General features: G+C 46.8%; 1 protein-coding gene across 1 annotated transcript; it reads left to right on the forward strand.

The window, feature by feature from the left end:
- Window positions 1–166: 166 nt before the first annotated feature.
- Window positions 167–19,963, forward strand: FAM162A (family with sequence similarity 162 member A). The gene is made up of 5 exons (XM_068266272.1): window positions 167–295; window positions 8,596–8,670; window positions 9,698–9,803; window positions 10,286–10,394; window positions 19,516–19,963. Exons 1-5 carry the CDS (start codon window positions 250–252, stop codon window positions 19,591–19,593), a joined length of 414 nt encoding a protein of 137 aa, XP_068122373.1. The 5' UTR covers window positions 167–249; the 3' UTR covers window positions 19,594–19,963.
- Window positions 19,964–21,201: the final 1,238 nt, after the last annotated feature.

Raw genomic sequence — 21,201 nt, forward strand, 5'->3', positions numbered from 1 at the left:
TCTATTGGATAACACTTCACACTCACCCGAGTCTCTGATTGGCTGCTGCCCCCTCGCAAGCGGCCATGCTCCCTCCTTATTGGCTGAAGCCCCTGGGAACGACTGTGCGGCGTCTCCCATTGGTTGCTGCGGCAGGAGGGGCGGGAGCTGTTGGCGAGCTGTCCCCTGATTGGCTGGTGGAAGGTGCTGGAGTGTTTACAAGCGGAGGACGGACATTTAGCAGCAGACGCAGACAGGCTAGCGAGGAAGATGTTGCGAGCGGCGCTTAGGAGAAGCGGGCTGCTGCTATTGGCTGGTGAGCGCTGCGCTCTGATCTCACAGGGCTCAGCTCAGCTGTGTGCCTATGTGTCACCTGCTGATACTGACTGCGGCCAGCAGGGGGCGGGGCGTATGTATAGGACCGCTATACGTTATATTCTATGGCTGAGACCAGCAGGGGGCGGGGCGTATGTATAGGACCGCTATATGTGCATTATATGATATAAGTGAGGACAGCAGGGGGCGGGGCTATATGCAGCACTGCTCAATACACACCTGGCTATATATGACTGAGGCTAGGAGGGATGGGCGTGACTGTATTATGCATGGCTGTGTGTATGTATGTATGTATGTATGTATGTATGTATGTATATACAGCCCATCTATTCATCTGTAGCTGGGCTATGACAGTGGATGGCAGGAGGAGGGGGGGGGGGGGGGGGGTGACTGCATTGTGTGTGCCATGCATTCATAAACAGTAGCTCTCCATCTATAGATGACTGAGGCCAGGATGGGATGTTTAAACAGTACATCACCTCTATTGAATTGTGTATAAAAATTACCTATTATACATACACTACCTCTGTTAGTCTATAGCTCTGTGTGGCTGTTTTGATGGTGATAACATGAAATAAATAATGCAGTTATGGATTTTGCATGCAGGACTGCTTTGTGAATTGGGTCTGATATGCCTTTGTTCTGTGTAATGATGGCCAGGGGAGGGCAGCCACTGCACTGTGTACATACACTGTACTGGTATCCTATATATTGATGCATGTGTCTCCCTCCTCCTACATTTCCCTCCTTGCCTTTCTTCTCCCTCGGCTTACTTCATTCACTTGGTCACCCCATCTCTTTGCCCCTCTCTTTAGCTTGTAGGGTGTCGCACATTGCAGACGTGGGTGATTTTTGCTTTGTGGTTTTATTACTTGGTTGGCATGTGGGCACACAATAGTTTCAGGAAAAATCAAAGTAAACATCTGAGGCCAATAAAGGCTTTCAAATCCATTAAGAAAGGGACACTTACAGTCTCATAAAGTAGGGAACTTTATTAGTATCATCATGGGCAGTACGGGGGCATAGTGGTTAGCGTTCTTGCTTTGCAGCACTGGGTCCCCGGTTTGAATCCCAGCCAGGTCAACATCTGCAAGGACTTTGTATGTTCTCCCTGTGTCTGTGTGAGTTTTCTCTGGGCACTCTGGTTTCCTCCCATATCCCCCCCCCCCCCCAAAAAAAAAATACAGATAAGTTAATTGGCTTCCCCTTAAAAATTGGCCCTAGACTGATACATACATAGACAAATGACTGGTAGGGACTAGATTGTGAGCCCCTCTGAGGGACAGTTAGTGATAAGACAATATACACTCTGTACAGTGCTGCGTAATGTCAGTGCTATATAAATACTTGATTAAATAAATGTATGAGTACTTGCAAACTGTTAATGGCAATTGCTTTTTAATTTCTAGCACTAAAATAAAATTGCCACTAAAACCTCTGGGGATTGCTGCTGGAATCTCTTTGCAAAGTGCCAGCACAATTGCTGAGCGACTGCGATCTGTAGTGAGTCCCAGGCCTCGCTGATCTATAGGATTGCTATTCCTCTTCATACATAGTAGTTGAATAACAGGCAGGGGTTGTGGTAACAAGCAGACAATTGTCTGATCCGGTCCTGTCCAGATCTGCTGATCACAAAGGCTCTATAGAGTCTCAAGTCTCAGTAAACAAGAGCCTATACCTCCCCCTATAGAATGTCTAATCCAGCCTGCAGCATTCCTCGGCCTCTGAGCATAACTCTACTCCCAGAGGCCTTCACTAACGATGCACACATGGGCCTTATGCAGGGAAAGTGTAATATAATCTGTGGATTATTATTGTAAGGCGTTTATACAGCCCAGACGCCTTTCACAGCTCTTTACAAAACACTGCATAAGTGCCTTACAGTGTGAGTCTAAATGGTCAGGGCTTCACGCGTCTTCCGATATCTATCTATCTATCTATCTATCTTTTTTTTTTTTCCATATCTTGTGCCTCTGTACAACTTGCAAGCTGAGTTATTACATAGCTCCCAACTGTCCCTCTTTTGGAGGGACAGTCCCTCTTTGGGAGCTGTGTCTCTCTGTCCCTGTTTCCTCCTCCATTTGCCCCTCTTTCTGGACTTTGTCCCTCCTTTTCTATGCAAATATATATATTTCTCTACTAAAAAAAAATGTTTCATTGACTCTAAACTTTATTCCTATTCTTTAAATTGATGTATTAATTTTAAAATGTTCAAATAAAGGAAAATGAACCAGGATAGAAGGACCAGTGTGGTTTGAACTATAAAACATATATTTTTCTTATGAAATCTTTATGGTATGTGTGACTAGGGGTGTGATGGGGCCGTGATTAACGGCGTGGCTTAAGTGTCCCGCTTTCTCATCTCAAAAAGTTGTGAGGTATGGTTGTTTAGTGTATTTTTGTTTCCCTCTCACTGTTCATGCAGCTGTATGTTCTTTACTGTACAGCACTGCAGAAGATGTTGGCGCTATAAAGGCAGTCCCAGATTACCGACCGGGGTGATGACTGTAGGGCCTTTCTTATGCCAAATACACAATCAGATTTTCGGGCAGATTTCTTGCCAGATCGATTAATTCCAACATATCCGATCTGATCAAATTTTCCATAGCGGTGAACAGAAAATCGATTGGAAATACTCGATCTGGCTAGAAATCTGCCAGAAAATCTCATTGTGTGTATTAGGCATTAATGGACAACTGTAGTGAGGATATGAAGGCTGCAATGTTTATTTCCTTTTTAATCCATACCAGTTATCTAAGTTGTCTTCCGCCTCCAAGGGCCTATCCACACTGGGGCGATTACCGCTAATTGCTGGCGCTTTTTAAAACGCTAGCACAATAACTAAATGTCATTGATCTCACTGCTGCATCGCCTGCAATTCGCGGTGATCGCCAAATGTGCTACTTGCAGCATTTTCTTGCAATTTTAGAATGATCGTGCTTACAATGCTAAGTGCTGATCACAATTGCTCAAAAATCGCGAGTGTACAGTGATTTTACTGTTAATCGCAGTAAAATCACCAGCGCAAAACACTTGTGCTGATCGCTAGCGTTTTGTGTTTGCAAGTGAAACGGGCCAGAATAGTTTTAGCTATAGAAGCATGCAGCAGATCAGGTGCTCTGACCTTGTCAGATCTGACAATATTAGCTGCATGCTTCTTTCTGGTGTTATTCATACACTACTGCAGCCAAATAGATCAGCAGGATTGCCGGACAACTAGTATTACAAGGAAATAAATATGGCAGCCTCCATGTCCCTCTCACTACAGTTGTCTTTTAAAGTGGATCCGAGATTAACTTTTACTCATTGCATAATTGTGTTCCTTTCCTATTGTTTTATAGGGCATTCCTCAAGCCAAATACCTTTTTTGTTTTAATACTCGAATTCCCTATAAACTAAACAAGCCTCGGCCACAGCATTTCAGAGAGCCTTGGCAATTTCAGACAGTAGCAAGGGCTTATGGGAGCTCAGTCTGTACAGGAGGAGGGGGAGGTATTACTAGCCAGAGATTTCAGAGGCAGAGGGGAGGGGGGGGGGGGGGGGATTGTTTTTTTTTTTTTTTTGTTTTTTTTTTTTTTTGTTTTTTCACAGGCTGAGTGCTGAAGATGCAGATAAGCTTGCCTGTGTGTAATATTTACAAACATGGCTGCTGTTGTTGTATCACAGGAAGAAATAATACATTTCTATTAAAGCTTTTTGCAGCTAGATTTGCTGTGTAAACCATATAAACTTTAGATAAGGGATATAGACAAGTTACTGGTTATAGATATTTTTTCATCTCGGATCCGCTTTTTAAGCTGAATAAGTCGAACACTGCCCACCAGCAGTTGGCTGATGGTGTAATGGTTAAGGGCTCTGCCTCTGACACAGGAGACCAGGGTTCGAATCTCGGCTCTGCCTGTTCAGTAAGCCAGCACTAATTCAGTAGGAGACCTTTGGCAAGTCTCCCTTACACTGCTACTGCCAATAGAGCGCACCCTAGTGGCTGCTGCTCTGCTCTGGCGCTTTGAGTCCGCAAGGAGAAAAGCGCAATATAAATGTTATGTCTTGTCACCAGTGCCTCCAGTGTCCCTCTGTGCCTTCACTGTCTTCCTAGTGTCACCCTGTCCTTCCTCTGTGTGCCTCCTGCACTCCCTTGGTCTCCTTGTGCCTTGTCCCTTGCCCCTGTGCTCCCTCTGGTCTCCATGTGCCTGCTCCCTCTGGTCTCTCTGTGCTCCCACTTGTCTTCCTGTGCCTCCTCCTTTGCCCCCTGTGCTCCCTCTGGTCTTCCTGTGCCTCCTCCTTTGCCCCCTGTGCTCCCTCTGGTCTTCCTGTGCCTCCTCCTTTGCCCCCTGTGCTCCCTCTGGTCTTCCTGTGCCTCCTCCTCTGCCCCCTGTGCTCCCTCTGGTCTTCCTGTGCCTCCTCCTCTGCCCCCTGTGCTCCCTCTGGTCTTCCTGTGCCTCCTCCTCTGCCCCCTGTGCTCCCTCTGGTCTTCCTGTGCCTCCTCCTCTGCCCCCTGTGCTCCCTCTGGTCTTCCTGTGCCTGCTCCTCTGCCCCCTGTGCTCCCTCTGGTCTTCCTGTGCCTGCTCCTCTGCCCCCTGTGCTCCCTCTGGTCTTCCTGTGCCTGCTTCCTCTGCCCCCTGTGCTCCCTCTGGTCTCTCTGTGCCTGCTTCCTCTGCCCCCTGTGCTCCCTCTGGTCTCTCTGTGCCTGCTTCCTCTGCCCCCTGTGCTCCCTCTGGTCTCTCTGTGCCTGCTTCCTCTGCCCCCTGTGCTCCCTCTGGTCTCTCTGTGCCTGCTTCCTCTGCCCCCTGTGCTCCCTCTGGTCTCTCTGTGCCTGCTTCCTCTGCCCCCTGTGCTCCCTCTGGTCTCTCTGTGCCTGCTTCCTCTGCCCCCTGTGCTCCCTCTGGTCTCTCTGTGCCTGCTTCCTCTGCCCCCTGTGCTCCCTCTGGTCTCTCTGTGCCTGCTTCCTCTGCCCCCTGTGCTCCCTCTGGTCTCTCTGTGCCTGCTTCCTCTGCCCCCTGTGCTCCCTCTGGTCTCTCTGTGCCTGCTTCCTCTGCCCCCTGTGCTCCCTCTGGTCTCTCTGTGCCTGCTTCCTCTGCCCCCTGTGCTCCCTCTGGTCTCTCTGTGCCTGCTTCCTCTGCCACCTGTGCTCCCTCTGGTCTCTCTGTGCCTGCTCTCTATGTATGTATGTATATGTGTGTGTGTGTATATATATATATATATATATATATATATATAATTTTTTTTTTTGTTGTTGTTGCATTTGCCATTGAACTTGTGACGTACTGCACCATATGGGCTCCCACTGTATATGGCTATTGTTCTGCAGAGCTAAACTTGTAAACTGGCCAGATATCTATACAGTGCAGAGCTTATAGAATAATCTGCACTTCTCCCCACAGCTGTTATCAGCCACCAGCTCCCCCCAGACCTATGTAATGCTGACCCCTTCAGTCCTGCCGTGTGTGTGTAGTTTGGTTTTATGCTAAAGTTGCATTTTCTATCTTGCAGAGTCAACTCTGTCTGTATCTCTCAACATCTGTTAGGAGTGCTTCTGTGTAGAAGTGCTTTGTAAACCTTTTTATAAATCTCTAAACTCGCTGTTATTGACTGTGTGCGCCCAAAACACAGGCCAGATACTCTGTGTATACTATATGTGGAGGACCTGCATCTGACACTAAAACTACCCATATGTGGGTCCAACATAACACACAACACTGTCTCTATACAGGTGAAACTCGAAAAAAATGGACTTTTGCATGTGTTTTTTTTTTGTTTTGTTTTGTTTTTTTACAAACCCCTTACCTGCAGCGTAAACCTGTCTAAGTTCCACGCTGTCCTCCTGCCATTTGGCCGCAGTGAGCCCCGGTAACTGGCTCAGTTGGCTCCACTCTGGGTCTTCTGCGCAGGCATGGACATCCCGCGCATGCGCAGTAGACCCAGACTGACGTGACTGAGCCAGTTACCAGGACTGAACATCAGACCGGCTGACCAGAATTAGGCTGATTCCTATTGGAGGATGGTTCCTGCAGTAACCAATGAGCGAGGCTTTCTAACTATCCCAGCGCTACCTGGGGCTGAATACGAGCACACACTGGTGTATGCACGGGACGCAGTCCCTGCCGAGTGCCGATACTATAACTACGCAATACCACCCGATCCTCTCCCCCTCCGCAGGACACCGCGGGCAGACACCGCTCGGGCCACAAATGGCCTGCGGGCCGTAGGTTAGGCACGGCTGCTTTAGGCAATTAAAAGGGTAACTTCAGCCTAAACAAAAATACTGTCATTAAGTTACATTAGTTATGTTAATTAGAATAAATAGGTAATATAATTTTTTACCCACCCTGTTTTAAAAGAACAGGCAAATGTTTGTGATTCATGGGGGCTGCCATCTTTGTCTTGGGGGCAGCCATCTTTTTGGTTGAAAGGAGGTGACAAGGAGCAGCAGACAGTTACAACTGTCCTGTGACCTGATTACCCCTTTCAGCTGCTTGTGCTAGGCTTCAAATGTTAAATTCAAAATGTACAAAAAAAAAAATTGCACCAAAACAGCAGATCGAGAACAAAATCAGAAATCCCATCATGCTTTGCACAGCATCAGGGGAAAAAAGCCCGGGCAGTTCTTCTGTGCGGCTAAAAAATGAGGCTTGTATAAGAGAAACAAAGTTCTGTTGCTGTGAAACTGTTAAAGAAACCCCAAGCCTTTTCAGTGCTGCTGAGTCGATTCTTAGTCCGGAGGTTCACTTTAAAAGGTGAAACAAATATATGAAATAGGAACTCCTTTGCAGGCTTTTTGGATTAATTAGCTGATTGGAGTGACACTTTGAGCCGAGCATTTTGAACATTTTCACAATCTTCTAATTGGCCGGTTTTTGTTGTTGTTGTTCTCCTAAGCTGTAACCCTTAACCTTTTCGGGACCGGCCGCCTACCCCCCTTAAGGACCAGGCATTTTGTGCAGGAGGGGGGTGCGCGCGTTTGGGGGGGTTAGGCGGCCGGATCCCGTCTGTGGCTGGCTGGATTTGTGTCGTCCCCCCCCCCCCCCCCCTAGTGGCCTGGGCCCCCCCTTCTGCAAGCAGCCTTCACTCACCTTCCAGGCTCCAGCGATGAGCCGCACGGGACCCTCTTCTCCGGCCGGCATCTCCGTTCTGTCTGACGATCAGTTCCGGGTCGCGGCTTGATGACGTCATCAAGCCGGGACCCAGGGCTGACGTCAGAGCGGAGATGCCGGCCAGAGCGGAGGGGGCGCCGATCGTCGCGGGAACGGCAGGGAGGTGAGTGGATCCTCTTCTTTTCCCCCCTGCCGCCGCAGCTGTCAAACTGATCACTATGATCAGACGGCGATCGTAGTGATCATGTGATCAGCAGCCATACGCGATGGCTGCTGATCACTCAGGGGAGATGTCGGCTGTCATATGACAGCTTAATCTCCCCCCTCCGGGTGCGCACGATCGCGTCGGGAGCGGAAACTGCGGACCGGCGTAGATTCTACGCCGCATCAGGCTAGAACGGCCACAAGTGCGGCGTAGAATCTAATGCACGCGGTCCCGAAAAGGTTAATCATCAAAATGTATAATAAAGGCTTGAAATATCTTGCTTTGCATGTAATGAGTATTTCATATTTTAGTTTCACCTTTTTAAAGTGGACCTGAACTCAAAACTTCATCTCAGCTGTAAAAGATGAGGAACAGCATAATGACCACTTTTTTTTTTTTTTTCTTTTGTTACAGCTGATATAAATCTGCAATGTCTACTTCCTGCTTTCACACATTGTGTGGCCCGGTGCATACCAAAAACCGCAAGCAGATCTGCAAAACGCTAGTGTTTTTTGCTGCGTTTTTCTTCTTATTTTGAAGCGTTTTGTGCTGTGGTTTTTGGTACAGCAGATTACAGATTTTGTTACAGTAAAGCTGTTACTGAACAGCTTCTGTAACAAAAATGCCTGGCAAACCGCTCTGATGTAGCATTTTTCAGAGCGGTTTGCGGTTTTCTTATACTTTACAGTGAAGCAGAAGCGCCTCCGCAATCCAAAATCTGCAGCAGCCCGGGAGTATGCGTTTCTGCAAAACGCCTCCCACTCTGGTGTGCACCAGCCCATTGAAATACATTACCCAAGCGTATCCGCAGCCGCAAGCGGATCTGAAAACGCTGCCGAACCGTGTGTGTTCCTTTGAAGTAATTAAGTGGCCTTGAGGTATTGACACATGTATGGCCAGCTTTGCTGTGTTCAGGTATAGTGTGGCTCGCTGTGTATCTGAGGCTTAGAGGTGATACAGTAACCGCTCTCCATCTTGTTACAGAGAGGCCGGCGCTGCTGAGGGCGGAGGCAGCATCTGCTGTGAACGGGAGACGGCTCTGCAGCAAGCCTGACTCTGGTGAGTACTCTGTGTAGGTTTGTACGTTGCTTTAGAGACAATTTTAAAATACATCTGAATGGGAGAGGGATTGAGGCTGCCATATTTCCTTTTAAACAATACCAGTTGCCTTTTCAGCCCTGCTGGTCTATTTGGCTGCATTAGTGTCTGAATCACACCAGAAACAAGTATGCAGCGTATCTTGTCAGATCTGACAATGGCCTCAATTCACTAAGCTTATCTCCTGTCTTTAATAACTCTTCTAGAGTTGTTACCATGGTGATAAGGCATGTAGTATTCAGGAAACATTTTACCTCAGGCAAACCTAAAGTTAACTCTTCTGTCTTTAAGTTACCTCTTCAATCCTTAAAATAACTCCAGAGTTAGACAGGCTGTTTAACTGTGTGTGAAAATAACTACAGAGGAGGTAACTTAAAGAATGAAGAGAGAAGATAACTCTTATGTGGAGGTAAGTTTTTTTTTTTCTCTTGCCTTATCTCCAGCATGATCTTAGTGAATTGAGGCCAATGGCCTCAATTTACTAAGATCATGCTGGAGTTAAGGCAAGAGAAAACTTGCCTCCACATAAGAGTTATCTTCTCTCTTCATTCTTTAAGTTACCTCCTCTGTAGTTATTTTCACACACAGTTAATTAAAAGCCTGTATTTAACTTTAGAATTCTGTTGTTATTTTAAGGATTAAAGAGGTAACTTTAGGTTTGCCTGAGGTAAAAGGTTTCCTGAATACGACATGCCTCGTCACCATGGTGATGACTCTAGAAACGTTATTAAAGACAGGAGATAAGCTTAGTGAATTGAGGCCAATGTCAGAAACACATGATCTGCTGCATGCTTGTTCAGGGGCTATGGCTAATAGTATTAGAGGCAGAGGATCAGCAGGACTGCCAGGCAACTGGTATTGCTGAAAAGGAAATGAATATGGCAGCCTCCATATCACTCCTCACTACAGTTGTCCTTTAAAGATTGGCTCCTGCAATGCCTGTAGAAGTGCTGACCACTTCCTCCGCTGAGACCTCCTCTTCCTCCAGGTCCATCATTCAATATTCCACAACACAGGCCCACCGACTTTGAGAAGAAAATTCTGCTGTGGGGCGGAAAATTCAAGAAGGCAGCCGACATCCCTGAATACATCTCGTGAGTGTCTTGATGGGTCCCTTAGTACTGGTGATGCACCCCCTCTGCCTCACTTGTGCAATGCTGGGGAGATGTGGAACAGCAGGAGGCAGGTGGTGGGACCACATAGAAGTGGAGGAGGGTATATTTGGGAATAGTGGGGTGGATGTGACAGGTAAAAGGTTTAAATGTGGTGCGCACACGCTCTTAGCGGTGAGGGAGGCCAGGAGTCATGAGAAAGGCACTGGAGGACACTCTCATAGACCTTTACATTTGGAAAGTGGCCAGGAGGCGGCGTTGCAAGGCCAATACGAGAGATTCCATGCTGAAATCTATCGGATCAGCCTGCAGTGTACAGGCAGCCAACAGATCCCCCTCTAAACAGATGCACCTAGCCATGTATGGGCAGATTGGCCAAGAGATTGCATGGGCAGCATTGTTCTCTGTAGATAAGTGCAGGAAATGCTGGTGTAACGTGTAATGCTTTCCCCTCTGCTCTCCAGGTATGAGATGGTGGACGCAGCGAAGAGTAAAGTGCGAGTGAAGTTCTCCATGCTCATGATATTCCTCACCCTCGCAGGCTGCGTGGGGATGGTCATTTCTGGGAAGGCGGTGAGTGTCGCATGGCAAATCCCATCCAATCCTGTGATCTATTCAAATGATCCTGAGCTATACAAATACCCGACATAGACCACTTACTCCACCAGACACAGACCTACTCCAGAGTCCTGCTGTCATCCATGCATGGCTGTATCTCCCATGCAGATTGGAACTCTGCACTTCCTGTCGAATTTTTTTGATTGGGCCATTTCTGGGATGGGTGCAGTTTGCATGTAAGCCGAAATTGGTATATCACTGATCACCTCTAGTTGGCATACCTGGTCATATTGAACAATTGTTTTTATAATAGTTTAGGTACATCGTGGGGTATTGGCACTAGGGGGGGGGGGGGGGAGAGGAGTACAAGGTTTACATGGAAATACTTTCTTTTGGGGTGATCGCTAGGTGTAATTTAACATTTTGGGATCACTGATTAACCTTAAAAAGCACTATGCTAATGAGTCAAGGCAGGGGAAGCCCCAGGAGCGATTACACTCCCATGCAAAGCGTAGGATTGCTGCAAAATCTATTCACAATTGCTGTATAAAAGCTCGAGCCTCCATATATTGTGGGGGAGCTCTGGGTCCTAAACAGCCTTCACATTCCTCTTACTGTCCCCACATTCCAGCGCTGGCTCCCCGGTTCAAATCTCCTGCCGCGGGAGCCTGAGTGCTCCTGAAGACGGGCGGCTCCATACTGCGCATGTGGGAGAGCATGCTCTGGTGTGCACTACGGAGTGGCACATCTTGGGGAGCACTCAGGCTCCAGAGTTTGACACTGAAAACGGGGAAGACCGCAAAGGAAAAACTGACTCTGAAGGCACTTAAAAAGCTTTTTACTTTTTATTTATGTGAGGCATGTTTGCCTCTGTTAGAACGCCACTATCCTGCGGAAGAACTAAATTTTTTTTACATTTTCTCTGCCTCTCCCCGCCCCTCTCAGTGAAGGAAGACAGAGGGGCGGGCGGAGGCGGCGATCCGCACTGATTGACGCGCATGGAGGCAAAGCTACAGCCAAAAGCTCTGCCTCTCATGAAGTGCTCCCCGCAGTGTGCCCGGGGCATTTGGGGGGGAGGGGTAAAAATCCTCATTCTGCTGCGGGATAGTGGCGTCTTCAACAGAGGCAAACATGCCTCTCCTAAAAGGTAAAAAGCTGTTTTTAAATTTGGTTTTAGAGTCTCTTTGAGGAATGGAAAGGCTCATAAGGACCCAGAGCCTTTCCTCTCCTTAGGTGAGTATCTTATTTTTATTTTATGTTTTCCAACTCTTAAGTATTAAACTATGCTTCCAAAATGGGCTTTGAAGTATTAATGGGGCCAGTTTAATGTAAATGGATTCAGACTTTATGAGGGTGAGGAGTGCAGCTGCCAGCCAGAATTTACCAGCCAGATGTTGAACTTCTTCTGAAGTTTCTAAACAGGATGTCAGCATCATCTGCATTCTCCCACTTCCTGACCTCAGACAGGCAGATCACATCTCCATGGAGATGTAAGGAGGAGCCAGGAGAAGCAAACAATGGCCTCAGGGTCAGTGGGGGGGCATTTATCAAGAGTGTCTGAGGCAAGTTTTGGTAGGTTTTTTTTGTTTTTGTTTTTTTGTTGTTGTTTTAAATCCATGCAGAACTGTCTCAGACGTATTAAATCACTATATAGTGCAGTTTCCTTCTAAAACTGTTGTAAAATAGGAGTTAGGCCTTGTTCACATTGCGTTCGGCTCGCGTGTACATCCGCATTGGGCTGTTTTTTTTTTTTTTTTTTTTTTTTTTTTTTTTTACCCAATTCCTGGCGCTTGGGTGGGCAATTTGTTTTTGTGCTTGCTGCTTTTCTAAGAGGGTCCCCCCCCCCCCCCGTGGTTTTGTAACTCCTTCTCTGATGCAAGTCAGGAAGTGAACTCTCTGACTCGGAAAGTAATAAATACAATGTATCATTACAAATGCGAACGCAGTTGCTGCATAGAGCTATTTTTGTGAGCGTTTTGGGTTGCTCCTATACTTTCCATTGAAGCATAATGAAAAGTGGTCCAGGCACCGCTTTACTGAATGGACAGCGCACGACCTGTGCTGACATGAACCTTCTCATAGAGATTCATTGTCCATGCGGTCGGGGGGGGGGGGGGGGTTTAAAAACCGCACACGGTTGAAAATGCCTGCAGTGTAAACAAGCCTCTCAGGAAGGTCTCTCAGACAGTGCAGCGTGTGATCGGAATTGCTGTTGCTGCGGTAACCAATACATGTGCTGTATTGATAACGGCGTGTGTGTAGGAGTATGGAATAGTCACAGGACTGTCTTGTTATATATCTGAGAGCATTTTTGGTAACATGCATGTACCTAGTGCGCTGCAGAATGACTGGTCTGTTCTGTCCTATGGAGAGAGGTAGAGTCCCGCTGAACTACCAGCAACCGGCTCACTGCTGTCCCAAAGAGGAAGTGCATGAGGGGGGAACCTGTAATCTCACTAGATTGTGACATGAATGGTGCTTTTGTGTGACAGAAATGGTGCATGTGTGCACAACTCACTTTTGGCCATTATCAATACAATCCTGCAGCCGAATGATCATTTTGGATCATTGCAGCAATCGGAAACGTTCTATCATGTCCATTACCTGTAATTGCCAAATTCCTGTTAAGCAATCAGATCGATCTGAAAAAAAAAAATGGCTTGATTCCATTAATCTGATCAAACTTGTTAATGGGAATTCGGCTGTTAAATGGCACAACAGATTGGTTCCAATCGACTAGCACAACAGTTTGCACGGGTCTCTCCATTTAATGCAGGTTCAGTACCGATAGCGTGCTCCCCTGCCTACATGTCTGTGCAGCCTGGATGCTGTAGCATTGCAGCCATGCACAAGCAAGTCACAGATGACAGGCAATTCCCTCAGTAATCAGGCAGCAGCTTACACAGGAAGCATTGCAGCCATGCACAAGCAAGTCACAGATGACAGGCAATTCCCTCAGTAATCAGGCAGCAGCTTGCACAGGAAATATTGGTCTCACTGGCTGGTGCTTTTGAGGTAATCCACGCAGGCCCAGAGTAGTGTGCAGATAGTGAGCAGACTACAAGTGGCTGCCAGCCTGCCCACCGACCACTGCTCATGGGTCTCTCACTGACTTATGACGTGTGCCCGCCCACTTTCCACTATAGCCGGATACAGAATACCGAAGAGGCCAAATAACGTGTGTGTGTGTGTGGCTTGACAGATTTGAAAGAAACTTGGTATACAGATCCCTTACTACCTGGGATGAGAGGTTCTGGGGGTCTCGCGTTCTCCCCCCCCCCCCCCCCCCCCCCCGCACACCTAGGCGGAGCTACAAACCGCAAATCAGATTTCCCCCATTCATGTCAATTGGAAAAAAAATGTAAAAAGGCTGCCATTCTCACAGTAATCAAGCCAGAGTCCCCACACATGGCACAGTTGGTCACTTGGTGACCGAGGTTACAAATCCAGGAAAAGTGGGCGGAGCATAAAACAGCCAATCAAATTTCAGCCATTCTTTTTAAATGGTAAAATGTAAACTGCAGCCATTCTTAAGTTGGCCACTAACGGTCCAATTTCTAGCGAAAAATCGTTCGAGTGATCAGAAATTCTGATCGGATTGGTTGTAAATAATCTCAATTGGTGGACACAATTGATTATGAACGAGTGAAAAAAATGTCGCCCGAATGAATTTTCGTCGAATGAAAATTTGGATTTTCTTGGTGGTCGTGATAGGAAGCAAAGATTGGTTAGTTGATGGTGTAGTGAACGATTTTTTGTCCGATCAGAATTTCTGATCGCTCGAACGAATTTTTTCGCTATAAATTGGACAGTTAGTGGCCACCTTAAGACTGTTAATCGCAGGGTTTTCAAACTTGCCACACTTGGTCACTGGGTGAATGAGATTAAGATTCAAGAAAGTGGGTGGAGCCTACAACAGCCAATCAAAATTCACCTATTGATTTTCAAGGAGAATATTTAAACTGCTGCCATTCTTACACTGTTAATGGCAGAGGCTTCAAACTTGCTACAGTCGGTCATTGGGTGACTGGGGTCCAAATTCACTAAAGGGGTGGGGCCACAAACAGCCAATCAGATTTCCTTGGTGGATAAACTGCTTCCATTCACACATTTTTGAAGCCAGGAACCTGAAAGCTCACAAACTTGGTCATTGAGTGACTGTGTGTTCAGTCTACAAAAAGTGGGTGGGGCCGAAAACAAATTTTACTTGGGAAAATATAAACTGCAGCCATTTTTACACCGTTCATGGCAAGGATCTCAAACTTTGCACAGTTGGTCACTGAGTGTATGAGATTAAGATTTTGGAAGGCGGGTGGAGCCAGATTTGAGGCCTCTGCCATTAGGGCCCACTTCCACTATTGCGGTGCGGAATCGCCGCATTTCACCGCTGATGAAATCGCATGCGGATGCGATTCCGCATGCGGATTTTGCCGCGATTTCGCATAGGCAGGGTATATGCGATTTAACCATGTCACTGCCTGTGTCAATTTACATTACTTTCAATGCGAAATCGCAGGAAAAAATGCATGCGATTTCCCTATTAAATACATTGTCTGCGATTCGCCTGCATTCCACACGCAGGCGAATTCTGCAGGGTCTACCGTGCAGAAAAATCCTGCACACAAAAACGCAAATGAAAACTGACAAGTGGAAACAGTCCCATCCACTTGTATTGTCTATGCGAATCCGCATGCGTTGTCTGCATGCGGATTCGCGCTAGTGGAAACTGGCCCTTAAGAGTGTATGAATGGCAGAAATGTATAGGCCTCAAATCTGGTACAGTCAGTCACTGGGAGACTGTGGTTTACGTTCTGTAAAGGGATCGGGCCAAAAACAGCCAATCAGATTTGTTTAATTTCAATGGTAAAATGCAACTTATTGATGCCAAAGACCCCAAAGCTTATAAACTTGGTCATTAAGTGACTGTATGTCAAGGATAGAAAAAGTGGGTGGAGCCAAATACAACTAATTTTTTTACATGGGGAAATATAAACTGCAGCTATTCTTACACTGTTAATGGCAGGGTTCTCAAACTTGACACAGTTGGTGACTGGGATTAATATTCAGAAAAGTAGGTGGAGCCTACAAGAGCCAATCAAAATTAACTTATTCATTTTCAAGGGGGAATATTGAAACTGCTGCCATTCCTACACGGTTATTGGCCTCAAACCTGCTTCAGTCGGTCATTAAGTGACGCGTTCAAATTCACTAAAGGGGTGGAGCCACAAACGGGCAGATTTCTTAACTGAATAAACTGCTTCCATTAGCACAATTTTGATGCCAGGAACCTGAAAGATCACAAACTTGGTCATTGAGTAGTGACTGTGTCAAGGTTACAAAAAGTGGGTGGAGTCAAACACATTTTTGGGGGGTGGGAAATTGTAAACTGCAGCCCTTCTTCATTGTTAATGGCAGGGTTCTCAAACTTTGTACAGCTGGTGACTGGGATTAATATTCAGAAAAGTGGGTGGAGCCTAAACAAGCCAATCAAAAATCACCTGTTGGTTTTCAAGGGGCATATTTAAATAGCTGCCATTATTGCACTGTTAATGGCACAAGCCTCAAACCTGGTACAGTTGGTCACTGGAGTTCAAATTCAGAAAAGGGGACAGAGCCACAAACAGTCAATAATTGTTTCATTTCTATGGGAATATACAAATTATTGATGCCAAGGACCCCAAAACTCACAAACTTGGTCATTGAGTAATTTTGTGTTAGGGTTAGAAAGTGGGCAGAGCCAATACCAGTCAAATACATACCCGGACAATGCCGGGTCATCAGTGGGTGGAGACAAATACAAATTTCACTGGGAAAAATGTAAACTGCAGCCATTCTTACACTGTTAATGGCAGGGTTTTTAAACTTTGCACAGTTGGTCACTGGGTGACTGGGATTATTTAGAAAAGTGGATGAAGCCTACAAAAGTGAATCAAACTTCACCTATTGCTTTTCAAGTGGAATATTTAATTGCTGCCATTCTTGCACTGTTAATGGCACAGACCTCAAACCTGGTACAGTTGGTTATTGGGTGACTGGGGTTCAAATTCAGAAAAGGGGGTGGAGCTAAAAACTGCCAATCAGATTTTTTTCATTTCAATGCAAATTATTGATGGCAAAGTTCACAAACTTGGTCAGTGAGTAATTGTGTGTTAGGGTTAGAAAAAGTAGGCGGAGCCAACACCAGCCAAATACATACCCGGGCAATCAGCTAGTATACTTATAATGCTGCTTAGCTGGGACCTGGCACATAGTTTACTATATCCGAATGTTTACTATTACAAACTTATACTGTAATCAGGTCTGGATTTACCATAAGGCACTGTAGTCGCATGCCTACAGGCGCCTCATGATGGTAAGGCAGCTCACGCCCCTCCCTCCTTCCTTATGCTGAGTACCGATCGCAGCATAAATGAGGTTACTCACCCGGCTCTCGGCATTCCACTGACCAGATCTCCCTTCAGTCAGGGGCACCTCTACTTAATACTGAGGATCCTCTAGATACTTGGGGGGGCACCTGTAGCTACCTATAACTGGAAAGGCAGAGGTGACAGCTGGGCCAGCCAGCACACTTGTGGTGCAGTGAGGCGGGGGTTTGTAGGTTCATGGAGGGCGGAGTCTAGGGTGCCAGGACATCCTGTGTCTATAGGCTCCTGTGATGTAAATCTGGGCCTGACTGCAGTAATGCTAACATTTGTATAGCGCTTATCTCCTGTCAGACTCAAAGCGCTTGAGCGCTGCAGCTACTAAGGGGCGCCTAATGGGCAACACTCCATTGTTGGGGGAGTCTTGCCCAAGGGTTCCTTACCAAGTAAGTGTTGGCTTACTGAATAGAAAGAGCCGAGCTTGGAACCCTGGTCTCCTGAGGCCACAGATCACCTCTCAGTAGCATGTTTGTTCTCAGAATAGTGATCAGTAAGGGCTGTATGTGGCATTGTATTCCCAGCACTTCTGTACGAGCCATAATCTCCTCCTGCTGCCGCTGCCAGCTCTCCTGGGCATGGAAACCAGCCGCAGTGTCCTGTGAAGGTCACCCCTGTTGTGTATTATTAGCAGTGTTCTTGGCGTCCTCTACAGGAAGTGACCTCACCTGACCCCTTACACTCCCCTCGCTGCACATTCCCAGATATGAGGCATAATCCCTGTCGTCCAGGGGAATGTCCTACACTGTGATGTGTCCTCATACTGAGGAATCCACCAGAGATGATCTGTTCTGATCATTCTGCCTTGCATTGTCTATGCAGCTGGGCAGTCAGTCACAAACTTGCTATGTTAGAATTGCCAGTGTAATAAAGTGAACTGAGAAAGATATGAGCTCCCATATTTCCTTTTAAACCATGCAGAATGCCTGGCTGTTCTGCTGATCTACTGCCTCTAATACTTAGCCAGAAACTCTTGATCTGCATGCTTGTTCAGGGGCTATGACTGAAGTGTGACTGAATTAGCTGCATACTTGTTTCAGGTGTGTGATTCGGACACTACTCCAGCCAAAGAGATCAGCAAGACTGCCAGGCAACTGGTATTGTGGAAAAATAAATATGGCAGCCTCCACATACCTCTCACTTCAGGTGTGCTTTTTAATAACTGTTCTTTGAAAAAGCATGTCAAATCAAGCAGAACTGGCAGCACGCCTGTCCTCTTGTCAGACAAGAAAAGTCACACCTCGCTGTGGTTCTGATCTTATATGTGATACAGTCACTTAGAACAAGCCTTAACATCAGTTGTTCAGTTTCTGCTCCGTGGAGTGATAGTTGTAGCTGACATTGGAGCTTACAGGGGCCAGATGTACTTTCTACAGATACAGAGATCCGTCCCTCTCCCAGCCGCTGTTAGCTGCTGTCCTGCACTGACCCCGCCTGTCATCCAGCACATTCCATTGTCACTGTCACCTCATGACATGCTGCGGCCTGCGAGACAAAAACACATTTCATGCTGTCCAATGCCAAGGAACACGTTACAGGACAACAACCAACTCATGTCAAAGACTGTCAAAACAAGAAAACTACAAAAACTTGTGCAGCACTAATCTATATTGGTTGGTTTGTGTTTTTTTTTGTTTGTTTTTTTTATATGAACAAAAAAAAATTCCACTTCAACTGCAGTATTCCATTCAGTTGCAGACTATGGCTGTGAATGGGGATGGTCAGTGAGATGTAAATAATTAGAGTTGATGCAGCGTTATACAAATGTACCGTATGCAGCTTGCAAATACACCAATAAAATCCTGCGAAGGTAAAATTCTATTGGTCCATTTCCAAGCTGCATAAATATGAATCCATGCCTTGCATCTCATTGGCTATCCCCAGCTGTGACTACAGGCAGCCAATGAGTCAGTGACGTTGACATGATGCAATGTTTGTGCAGTTTGTAATTGGTCCAGTAGCAGTAGCTGCACTTATTTTTGGTCCAGTTCCAAGCTACACAAATTTACATAAAATTAACACAGCATTTGAAATTTGTTCTCTAGCTGGAAGATATGAAATGATCTTCAGGTAAATGGAGTGATTGTATAGAAGTTTGTACAATGCTGGAGACACGCCAATCAGTCTGGTGTAATGATCTGTGGCGGTATAGAGGAAGATCTGCAGCATAAACGGGATGTAGTCCAATCCTTCCCTATAGAGAAAGCTGTAACATTACTGACGTGCTGTACATGGAGCCAGTGTCATATAGGACTGACGTGCTGTACATGGAGCCAGTGTCATATAGGACTGACGTGCTGTACATGGAGCCAGTGTCATATAGGACTGACGTGCTGTACATGGAGCCAGTGTCATATAGGACTGACGTGCTGTACATAGAGCCAGTGTTCTATATGACTGACGTGCTGTACATGGAGCCAGTGTCGTATAGGACTGACGTGCTGTACATAGAGCCAGTGTCGTATAGGACTGACGTGCTGTACATAGAGCCAGTGTCGTATAGGACTGACGTGCTGTACATAGAGCCAGTGTCGTATAGGACTGACGTGCTGTACATAGAGCCAGTGTCGTATAGGACTGACGTGCTGTACATGGAGCCAGTGTCGTATAGGACTGACGTGCTGTACATGGAGCCAGTGTTATATCGGTCTCTATCTCATGTGCTGTACATAGTGCGGGTGTTATATTAACAGTCTCTGCTCTGTGCTGTCTCACAGGCTGTCAAGCGCCACGAAAGTCTGGTCAACATTAACCTGGAGAAGCATGCAAAGGTGAAGTCCGAAGGCGAGAAATAGAGACTGTCCGGAGAGAGCCCCGCCCACCTGGCACACGTAGATCTTAGTATTTCAGTAATGAATGGTGCTGAACACTACATGCACAGCATTCTATAAGCTACCTGAGAATAGTGTTGTTATTGGTGAGACTCCGCCCATAGGGGCCGTCCCCATAATCATGTCATTGTCTGACCCTCCTAGAGGGGGCGTCGTGTCCACAAAGTGGAGGTGAAAGGTCAAATAGCTGTGAGTTGTCTCGGAGGCTCCGGCCTGTACATTAATTAGCTCTTCCACGGAGGATAAAAAGTCATTTTTGTATTTTCTTCAGCTGTGTCGCTTCACCCTTTTTATTGTGATTTAAAATGATCATTAAAAAAAGTGAAATTGTCAAGTGTGTGTGGGGTTGTTTTTGTGTTTTTCAAAAATGTAATGCATAAAATGGAAAATGACGATGCATCCTAATGCTGGGAATACACGGTAAGATGGTTGTGCCGGATCGAGCCGCTGGCTCAATCCCGGTGCGTCCCCGCCGGCGCCTGGATCGGTCCCTGCAGGCGCTCCTTATCTTCCGCTTGATTCCCTGCTATTGCTTGCCTGCGGGGATCGAGCGGAGTATCGATCCGGCGGGTCATCGGACCTGTCAGAAATTATCAATCGAGCCATCAGCGGCTCGATTGATAAGGGGGAAAAGAGCCGTGTGTGCCCAGCATTAGGCCTGAGACGTACAGCATTTTCTGAACACTGACCACCAGCGCTGTCTGAGCGGTAAAGAAAACTCTTCCTTTGACTTGCGGTAAAATCACCCTGAGTTTAATGCAAGTCAATAGGAGCTTTTTTGTTTTAACACTAAGGCTGCTTTCACAGTGGGACGTTACAGGTGCACGTTAGAGCAGCCTGTAATGCAGCCCACTGCACAGTAATGAAAAATCAATGGGCTGTTCACAGTGCCCACGTTGCGTTACATTGTAACTCAAGACAACGTACTGCATGCAGTACTTTATAAGCGGCTAAGCCGCGTTAGACTGCTTGCACATGCTCAGTAATGTTGGGGAGGAGGGGAGAGCGGCCAGGCACATGGCTAATATTCACTGCACTTTGTGACGTGTGCAGTGTTTACTTCCTGGAGCGGCCGCTCTGTGCGGCGATTGGCTGGCGGGACCACGTGATGTCGCATGCGTCCAAGAGTACGTGCCACGGACGCCAGAGTGAGCTGCACAACGCGGCTCACTCCGACGTCCATATCCAGCACCACCAGGCGTTGCGTTAGGGGCACGTTATGCGACCATAACGTCCCCTAAAACGCAATGTCCTGGTGGGAAAGTAGCCTAAAGGCTTTTTCCCATTGGGTTGATTTAGCGCTTTGCTGATTGCCAATGATCAGCAAAGCGCTGCTATAATGTATCCCTATGGATACCTTGCCACTGCAGCGGTTGCGATTTTGATCACAAACTCGCTGCATGCAATGTTTTGGGAGAGATTGCTCTGATTCTCGTTCGATTGAACAGGAATCACAAGCGCAAATTGCGCTGAATCGTGAGATTTTGCCCACCGATCAGAGCTGATCGTCTGCAAAGCACCAAGTGTGAACTGGCCCTCAGATAGCGGCGATTGTCATAAAGCACTCAGTGT

The sequence above is a fragment of the Hyperolius riggenbachi genome, chromosome 2 (genome assembly GCF_040937935.1).
Source record: "Hyperolius riggenbachi isolate aHypRig1 chromosome 2, aHypRig1.pri, whole genome shotgun sequence".
Classification (NCBI taxonomy): Eukaryota; Metazoa; Chordata; class Amphibia; order Anura; family Hyperoliidae; genus Hyperolius; species Hyperolius riggenbachi.

What these genes read in the sequence shown, in the direction of transcription:
- FAM162A (XM_068266272.1), top strand. Translation starts at nt 250, where the DNA reads ATGTTGCGAGCGGCGCTTAGGAGAAGCGGGCTGCTGCTATTGGCTG. An exon ending in CTGCAGCAAGCCTGACTCTG is followed by an intron (nt 8,671 to 9,697) that starts GTGAGTACTCTG and finishes CTCTTCCTCCAG; the next exon opens with GTCCATCATTCAATATTCCA. An exon ending in TGGTCATTTCTGGGAAGGCG is followed by an intron (nt 10,395 to 19,515) that starts GTGAGTGTCGCA and finishes GCTGTCTCACAG; the next exon opens with GCTGTCAAGCGCCACGAAAG.